The 8,006-nt window shown below is 37.4% G+C and overlaps 3 protein-coding genes across 4 annotated transcripts in view; 1 reads left to right on the forward strand and 2 right to left on the reverse strand.

The window, feature by feature from the left end:
* On the forward strand, positions 205-1,575 carry LOC104787441 (exosome complex component RRP4 homolog). The gene is made up of 6 exons (XM_010513026.2): positions 205-356; positions 444-591; positions 679-768; positions 857-922; positions 999-1,067; positions 1,173-1,575. Exons 1-6 carry the CDS (start codon positions 205-207, stop codon positions 1,551-1,553), a joined length of 906 nt encoding a protein of 301 aa, XP_010511328.1. The 3' UTR covers positions 1,554-1,575.
* Positions 2,034-5,988, reverse strand: LOC104787442 (pectin acetylesterase 2). Of its 2 annotated transcripts, XM_019246009.1 has the most exons (13): positions 5,881-5,988; positions 5,452-5,707; positions 5,288-5,370; positions 5,086-5,215; positions 4,928-5,001; positions 4,804-4,838; positions 3,366-3,542; positions 3,212-3,272; positions 3,014-3,067; positions 2,828-2,905; positions 2,628-2,733; positions 2,382-2,527; positions 2,034-2,281 (listed from the first exon to the last, which is right to left on the reverse strand). In XM_019246009.1, the coding sequence occupies exons 2-13, from the start codon at positions 5,672-5,674 to the stop codon at positions 2,171-2,173; spliced, it is 1,278 nt and encodes a 425-aa protein (XP_019101554.1). In that variant the 5' UTR covers positions 5,675-5,707; positions 5,881-5,988; the 3' UTR covers positions 2,034-2,170. The 2 variants fall into 2 exon arrangements, with proteins under 2 accessions (XP_019101554.1, XP_010511331.1); XM_010513029.1 differs by lacking the exons at positions 2,382-2,527; positions 2,628-2,733; positions 2,828-2,905; ... (1 more) ...; positions 3,212-3,272; positions 3,366-3,542 and adding exons at positions 3,643-3,788; positions 3,889-3,994; positions 4,089-4,166; positions 4,275-4,328; positions 4,473-4,533 and having other exon boundaries at positions 4,627-4,838.
* The window catches only part of LOC104787445 (putative membrane-bound O-acyltransferase C24H6.01c), a 5,078-nt gene continuing 3,969 nt past the window's right edge, over positions 6,898-8,006 (reverse strand). The window contains exons 6-10 of the mRNA XM_010513030.2: positions 7,891-7,972; positions 7,557-7,634; positions 7,396-7,471; positions 7,256-7,305; positions 6,898-7,151 (exon numbers count right to left, since the gene is read on the reverse strand). Of these exons, the coding sequence (XP_010511332.1) occupies positions 7,101-7,151; positions 7,256-7,305; positions 7,396-7,471; positions 7,557-7,634; positions 7,891-7,972 (337 nt within the window). The 3' untranslated portion in view covers positions 6,898-7,100. The remainder of the gene's footprint in view (positions 7,152-7,255; positions 7,306-7,395; positions 7,472-7,556; positions 7,635-7,890; positions 7,973-8,006) is intronic.

Consider the following 8,006-nt stretch of genomic DNA (forward strand, 5'->3'; position numbering starts at 1 on the left):
TCTTTTTTTCACTAACCAAACGCTAAACTGATGTTATAGTAAACCGGCCGGTTCAATGAACTATTTATAGTACAAACCAAACAGAAAACTCCCTGAGTCCAGCAGACGTGAGAAGAATCTTCTTACTTTTCTCCAAAACCCTAATTGAACATCCTTCAGTGTCGTTTTTGCTCTTCTCAAATTGTTAATCACTATTGTTTGTGGATGATGAGAAAGCTTCAGCTAGAGCTACCATTGAACCAGACGCAGAAGGTCCGGTTTGAGAGATCTATGGAGCGGCTACAATTGTTGTCGTCAACCACAAACAACTCTGTAATCGTTGCCGACTCCATCAACGAAGATGCATTCCTCCTTAAGTAATCTCATTCTTTTTCAGCTTATCTGTTTTCTGGATTGAAGTTTTGTTTTCTTCGTATTGATTTTTTTTTTTCTTTTGAAAAAAGGGGACATGGAACCTCCGAGGTAGATGGTGAGTTGCTAGCGACGGTCTGTGGAGTTGTGGTTCATGTGGACAAGCTTGTCTACGTACGAACCTTGCGAGCCAAGTACAAACCTGAGGTTTACGATGTTGTGGTAGGACGTGTGATTGAGGTAAGAGTTTTGTAATGGTGACTAGGGTTTTGAATATCAGATTGAGAGAGATTAGGGTTTTTTTTTTGAATGATTCTTCTTATTTAGGTCTCTCAAAGCTTTTGGAGAGTGGAGCTAAACTCTACTCAAGATGGAGTACTAAAGCTTTCTTCCACGAATATGTCTGATGCTGTTCAGGTTACAATTTGATTCTTCAATTTTTTGGTATTTTTTTTCACATTGTCTGTTAAGGTTCAATGATATAAGAGTTTCTCGATTTTGGCAGAAGCGAAAAAGGTCTGTGGATGAACTCAATATGCGCGACATTATTGTAGAAGATGATGTCGTTTGTGTAAGTCCTATATATGGTCCATCTCTAATTATCCTTCATCTTTGAACACATGACCTGATTCGTTCTTTGTTACTAGGCCGAAGTGGGATGTATTCACCGTGATGGTAGATTGGAGCTAAAAGCTTTAAGTCACAAGTATGGAAAGGTTGGTGATATGATTTGGCACATTAGTCTAAGTTAAGTATACAACTTTGCTAGTCTCTTCCTCTCTAAACAATAAGACTAATCTATCCATGAATCCCTTCTACAGCTCGACAACGGAGAGCTACTCAAGGTTGATCCTTACTTGGTTAAGAAAAGCATGAATCACTTTCATTACTTAGAAAGTCTTGGCATCGATTTGATTCTTGGCCGCAATGGCTTTATTTGGGTCGGGGAACACGCCCAAGTCAAAGATCCTAACCAGAACACAGGAAACGAGAAAAGCTATACGCCACTCGAGACTCGACAAAGCATTCTCAGAATTGGGAATGCGATACGGGTCTTGTCTAATCTAGGCTTCACCATGACTCTAGAAGTGATTATGGAAACTGTTAAGTTAAGCAACACGGATAATATTGACGTACATGACATGCTTGGATCAGAGTTTCACGTTTTGGTGGCAGAGAACGAAGCTGAAAGAAGAAGATGACTTGCTAGAGGAAAAATGTGAAATGCCCCCATCAAAGTTTTGTCTATGTGTTACTGATCCGACAAATTAAAGATTTGTAACTCTTTTTTACTTATGATCAAATCATTATTGGACTTTTTTGGTGCTTGGAGCCCATCATTTGTGAAGACCGGCTCTATTCTAAGTAATCATCTTGTTTACCAATGTTGTTTTTTGCTTATGTTTATATTTTCTATTATTATGCTCTATTTATGGTACCATGTTAAGTCGTCATGCAGATCCAAACATCAGCAATTAAGGAGACAGTTAGTGTTGTTGTTACAATTTAAAACTCAGAAGAATTTAAAAAGATCCTTTTATAAGGCGAAATAAGCTCATTGTTCATAGTCATGACCACTAATAATCCCATTCTGCAATATGATTTCACAATTTGATTCAAACCAGAATGTGTTACTCCAATTTACAAAACAGAGAAAAGTAACAGATTTTTAGACACAAAAGTTAAGAGAAATGTAAGAGGAGAAAAAGTGATCAAATGGGTTTTTATTTTTATTTCATTGTTTGCCTGAATAAATGAATGCTTTTTTTTTTAAGGAAAAAAAAAATAGCATTTTTATACCAAAGGAAAAAAACTAAATTTATTCTCTAAAGACCAAATTGTGACAAGTCTTATCACAAGGATAAGCACAGTCTATGAGCTTTGCTCCTCCTCTTTCGAAATACCAATCTCCCACAGCTACTGCTATACCCTGTTTTGATATACACAAACATCAATAACATTTGGGATTAAATCACAATATATTACACATTTTCATAATTGCATTGTATTTGGTTATTGTTTTGCCTTACCTTGTTCTTAACGGCAGGAGAGTTTTTAGCATACCATGTGTCATGCCTCTCTGTTTGGCAATGAGCAAAGCACGAGTTAAGGAACACACCGTTCTTTCTTGGCATCGCGAAACCTTTTACTAAATTCACCATACGCGTCCTAAATCCTGTTAACACAAAAATTTTCAATACAAAACATATATATTATTAACTCAGTTTTGGTTTATTCAAAATAATCAAGAACATTAATTATAGCTCGTGGTTCACCTTGCAAGAACTGAATCTGAGATGGACTGCACTTGGCGTAGTTAAGTCTGCAGTCATTCCAACTTCCTTTTGGATCTACAGATTTAGGAGCTAAACTCTCTTGAATCTGCAACAATTACAATATATTATATACTATTAAAAAAGACATATTCTCCCTTTATTGTTAACGCTGAGGATTAAAAGAAGAGACTTTAACTAACCTGCCACGAATCATATGCAGCATTAAGAATAAACAATGGAGTCTTAACTTGGTTGATTAGGTTTTGTGGGAAAAAGCACTGCAAGTATTGAAGCATGTAGTACATGTTTTAGCCTTTTAGGCAATCGAGCTCACTATATTTGGAATTGCTTCATTATTAAGATAGCTATAAGAAAAGAATATATACCGAAGTTGGATTAAGACGGTCTACACAGTCCCGAGGAAGCATGGTTTGAAGATTCTGTGATTAAAAACTGTTAGGACCATCTATCGAAAATTAGAAGCGACATAAAGTAACACTCATTGCCAAATTGTTTTGAGTCGAAACTTAACAAAATTACACAAGTCTTGAGACAAAGTGTGTAAAAACTTTATGTGCTCTTACCTGTAATTTTACCACACCGGCATATAAACGCCTCAGAGCTCGGCCTCCAGATACATCGATGCTTCAGTTAAGAAATTGAGAAACCAGTCAATACCTATACCAAAGTCATGACTGATAGATACTTGTTAGTCAAGGAAACTAGCACATCACTCACGCGTCAAGGAAGAAACCAGCATCACTCAGACATTTCACTCTAGTGGAAGGAGGAAACAATTTCCCAAAATCATCACATCGGAAAATCGCGGCAAGACCTCCAGCAGAACATCCAGAGAGCAAAGCCTGCTTGGCTTGACGCATTCCTTTCCCCATCAACTCTTCCATAGCAGCTAACCAAATTNGATATACACAAACATCAATAACATTTGGGATTAAATCACAATATATTACACATTTTCATAATTGCATTGTATTTGGTTATTGTTTTGCCTTACCTTGTTCTTAACGGCAGGAGAGTTTTTAGCATACCATGTGTCATGCCTCTCTGTTTGGCAATGAGCAAAGCACGAGTTAAGGAACACACCGTTCTTTCTTGGCATCGCGAAACCTTTTACTAAATTCACCATACGCGTCCTAAATCCTGTTAACACAAAAATTTTCAATACAAAACATATATATTATTAACTCAGTTTTGGTTTATTCAAAATAATCAAGAACATTAATTATAGCTCGTGGTTCACCTTGCAAGAACTGAATCTGAGATGGACTGCACTTGGCGTAGTTAAGTCTGCAGTCATTCCAACTTCCTTTTGGATCTACAGATTTAGGAGCTAAACTCTCTTGAATCTGCAACAATTACAATATATTATATACTATTAAAAAAGACATATTCTCCCTTTATTGTTAACGCTGAGGATTAAAAGAAGAGACTTTAACTAACCTGCCACGAATCATATGCAGCATTAAGAATAAACAATGGAGTCTTAACTTGGTTGATTAGGTTTTGTGGGAAAAAGCACTGCAAGTATTGAAGCATGTAGTACATGTTTTAGCCTTTTAGGCAATCGAGCTCACTATATTTGGAATTGCTTCATTATTAAGATAGCTATAAGAAAAGAATATATACCGAAGTTGGATTAAGACGGTCTACACAGTCCCGAGGAAGCATGGTTTGAAGATTCTGTGATTAAAAACTGTTAGGACCATCTATCGAAAATTAGAAGCGACATAAAGTAACACTCATTGCCAAATTGTTTTGAGTCGAAACTTAACAAAATTACACAAGTCTTGAGACAAAGTGTGTAAAAACTTTATGTGCTCTTACCTGTAATTTTACCACACCGGCATATAAACGCCTCAGAGCTCGGCCTCCAGATACATCGATGCTTCAGTTAAGAAATTGAGAAACCAGTCAATACCTATACCAAAGTCATGACTGATAGATACTTGTTAGTCAAGGAAACTAGCACATCACTCACGCGTCAAGGAAGAAACCAGCATCACTCAGACATTTCACTCTAGTGGAAGGAGGAAACAATTTCCCAAAATCATCACATCGGAAAATCGCGGCAAGACCTCCAGCAGAACATCCAGAGAGCAAAGCCTGCTTGGCTTGACGCATTCCTTTCCCCATCAACTCTTCCATAGCAGCTAACCAAATTCTCTTTCCTCTAAACTGAAGTTTTGCAGCCTAAATTATAGCAAAAAAAAATATAAAATTATATAACAATCAATGTAACACAAGCTAACCTTACTAATGTTTTCCAAGAAAAAACTAACCTTATCTTCGCTATCACCACTAAACGATCCACCGTCACAGTACCGAACTTTTACTCTGTTCCAGTTATAAAAATCTGCAAAGCAGAACATCACCAAGAAACATAAACACCATATCAAATAGAGTGATGTATTAGTCAGAAAGCTTTAGAAAAATGAACCTGGATTTTCAGCTGCTCTATCACTTAAAATGCCAGTGAAAGGTATCTGCTTCTCCATGTACGAAGATGATCCACGGCGACTGGTCTTACGGTATACACAATTTCTAACGGTATCACACCATCCACCTCCCTATCAACCATCATGTCAGTGACTAAACATTATCATATCTATATTACCAGAAAATGTTTTAGCTGCACAAACCTCCAATTGAACGAGCCAGTTGTTTGCTCCTGAACCAAACCCTCGATGCAAGTGATATCCGGGGAGACTTCCATCGAGACACACTACAAAGAAATTCAAAATTGTGTAACAAGAAACATATAATATCCCAAGGAAGAGATAAGTTATAAAGAAGAAGATGTTACCAGCTCCTTTAGAAGCAGCGGATTGAATCAGAGTGAGTCCAACCATAGGAAACTTAGCTTCAGAGTAAACGTTACTTTCAGTCTGAAACATCTTTGTTCCATTGAACTCTGTGAACCACTCCATTTCATCAAACTCCATCATCATACCATTCACAGAGATGTTTAAGAGAATGATCCCAAACAAACTCCATAGATGGTTCTTCATCTGCCACCTCTTGATCATGGATGGATGGTTTCAGACTTGTTGATCACAAACCTTGGTTTATATGGAGGAGAGAGAGATAACATTAATTACCAAACGTTATATTTAATATTTATTACCAGACTATAAGGTGTGATTTAACTGAGATAGTTAAGTAGCCTTTTGACAAAGAAAACAAAAAGATTCCAGATCAAGATCTTGACAAAGTAAAATATAATTTTGTTTACCTTAGAGATCAGATCGCAGAATGTTGCAGACTGCTTGCAATTATTTCAGAGCTGACCAATGGTTAAGATATCTTTTTAGAGAATTATTAACTTTTTAGATTCTTCTGAAGCTGCCATCATTTTTGTCCTTACTAGTGATTATATTATTTGGACATTAGTGTTAATTATTTCGTGTATCTTCCTACGACAATCCTTTTCAGTGTGTTAAACATCGTCACTATCGCTACTTTATACAATTCCCTTACGTCTGAAAGACTGAAATTTTCCGTTTAGAGCCACATGATTAAAAAGCAGATGTGTGTCTTAATCCTCCAGTGTCTTGTCCCAACCTGTTTTTGTTGGGTTGGGAAGGGACAAATTTGTGACATTGATGGTCTTCTTCACTTGTCGATTCAGTATTCACTTTTCGCACTTCTTTCTGTATTTCCTTTCTTCTTCACCATCTCTCTTTCGCCAGCTTCTCAGAAACTGGATTTATGTTGCTTGCAACCTACCAGACCTATCTTATGTCGCCTACGAACCACAAAGAGACTGGGTGTCTTAACATCACATGGGTGCCTTGAAGACGAGTCTTTAGCTACACAGAAAAGCCAAAGAGTATGTACACCAACCGTGGCAAATCTATACATCTCCGGAATGCGCAACCTTTGGCTGGGCTAAACAGAATACCGCCACAACGCCTGGTTGTTCTAGTCATCAGAGTTAAGATAAGGAAAATCCTGCCCTATGTAGAATTTTGCTTGACTTTTGCAGAACGCAGATATATGAGCTAATCGAAGTGGTGGTGATGATGAATTTGATTGCTATCATATCATATATTTAAGAAGTCTTATCTAAGGAATGCAGACAGTACCAGTAAGGAGCTGAATTGATGAATATGCAGCCTGAGTCAGCACAAAATCATTCATAATGCATGAAGTTTGTCAGTTAAGCCAATTTGGCTGCGTCCATGCCAGAGGATTCACGCACTAACTGGTTTGGTTATGATAATAAATGGATCGTCACTCATTTACCAGATACCTTTCAACAGCATTCAATATGCTTTTATCATCTGCAGGTGGTCTGTGATCATCCATCCAAAAGCCTTTGCCAAAGTTAATTTCATTTTTGATTCTTCCAGCATGGACATACTCAGTTAGCCCGACCAAAATTTTATACAAAATATAACAATAATGACATTACTTGATTATAACTGAGGCGACTACAACTCTTTGCCTCAGCTACTTCGGGCTATGCGCTTTACTTCTCAAGTCTTGGATGTGGAACATCAGCTGCAAAGTAAAGAAAGGAAAGTTGGGAACATTCAAACAACATCTAAAGCTCCAGGAGAAAAGTAAGCTAAACATTCAGCGTAGCAGAATATCTAATGCACTACCTTTGTACCCACGTACAAGCTAAAGAACACTCCGCCCAGAACAGGTACTCCTGTGATATCAAATGAATGAACATTATTGAGTAGCAGCGTCTCACAAAGAACATTAAATGAAGACTGATAACCGTTGGGTTTCCATATACCTTCTCTCTTAAGAAAGCTGGAGACCAACCAGTTTATACCTGATGGTCCAATGACATAGCCAGCAAGATTTGCAATCTGCAATTGAGAGACTCAATCTTATTTGTCAGCATGAAGGGGACTACAACAATGGGACATAAGAATATTCCACAAATCTATTTACCATGAGGCATGTGATTGTGACGGCACCAGACAACGCCTTGAGTTCACGTAGGAGGAATTCTCCTAAAGCACTCTCAACCTGCAACAGTACTTTTCATGTTACTACAGTTACTACGGATATGAAACCAAATTACAAAGGAAAAGGAGGTTCTATTTTTCTTTGGGATATATGATAACTAGACGGGTCCAAAACATATCATGTGCTAGTCAGACGCATTGCCTAGTCTCTACCATCATAATAATGTGCGATAATATATCACATTCATTCTTCAAATGTTAGCATGGTAAAGACTTGTAACTTATAGAGAGACTAAAACAACGATTGTTTAACTGACCTTGTATGCGTTGGATGCTGATTTCAGTAACATTTCTGGCATGAAGAATAAACATGTTAACCATGCCCATGAAAGAAGCTTCCTGGTTGCAAATAAAACAGTCAACCATATGAGAA

The sequence above is a fragment of the Camelina sativa genome, chromosome 5 (genome assembly GCF_000633955.1).
Source record: "Camelina sativa cultivar DH55 chromosome 5, Cs, whole genome shotgun sequence".
Classification (NCBI taxonomy): domain Eukaryota; kingdom Viridiplantae; phylum Streptophyta; class Magnoliopsida; order Brassicales; family Brassicaceae; genus Camelina; species Camelina sativa.

What these genes read in the sequence shown, in the direction of transcription:
- LOC104787442 (XM_019246009.1), bottom strand. Translation starts at nt 5,674, where the DNA reads ATGATCAAGAGGTGGCAGATGAAGAACCATCTATGGAGTTTGTTTGGG. An exon ending in TCAGATTCAGTTCTTGCAAG is followed by an intron (nt 2,528 to 2,627) that starts GTGAACCACGAG and finishes TTGTGTTAACAG; the next exon opens with GATTTAGGACGCGTATGGTG. An exon ending in CTCCTGCCGTTAAGAACAAG is followed by an intron (nt 2,282 to 2,381) that starts GTAAGGCAAAAC and finishes ATATCAAAACAG; the next exon opens with GGTATAGCAGTAGCTGTGGG.
- LOC104787441 (XM_010513026.2), top strand. Translation starts at nt 205, where the DNA reads ATGATGAGAAAGCTTCAGCTAGAGCTACCATTGAACCAGACGCAGAAG. An exon ending in GAAGATGCATTCCTCCTTAA is followed by an intron (nt 357 to 443) that starts GTAATCTCATTC and finishes TTTTGAAAAAAG; the next exon opens with GGGACATGGAACCTCCGAGG. An exon ending in ATATGTCTGATGCTGTTCAG is followed by an intron (nt 769 to 856) that starts GTTACAATTTGA and finishes CGATTTTGGCAG; the next exon opens with AAGCGAAAAAGGTCTGTGGA.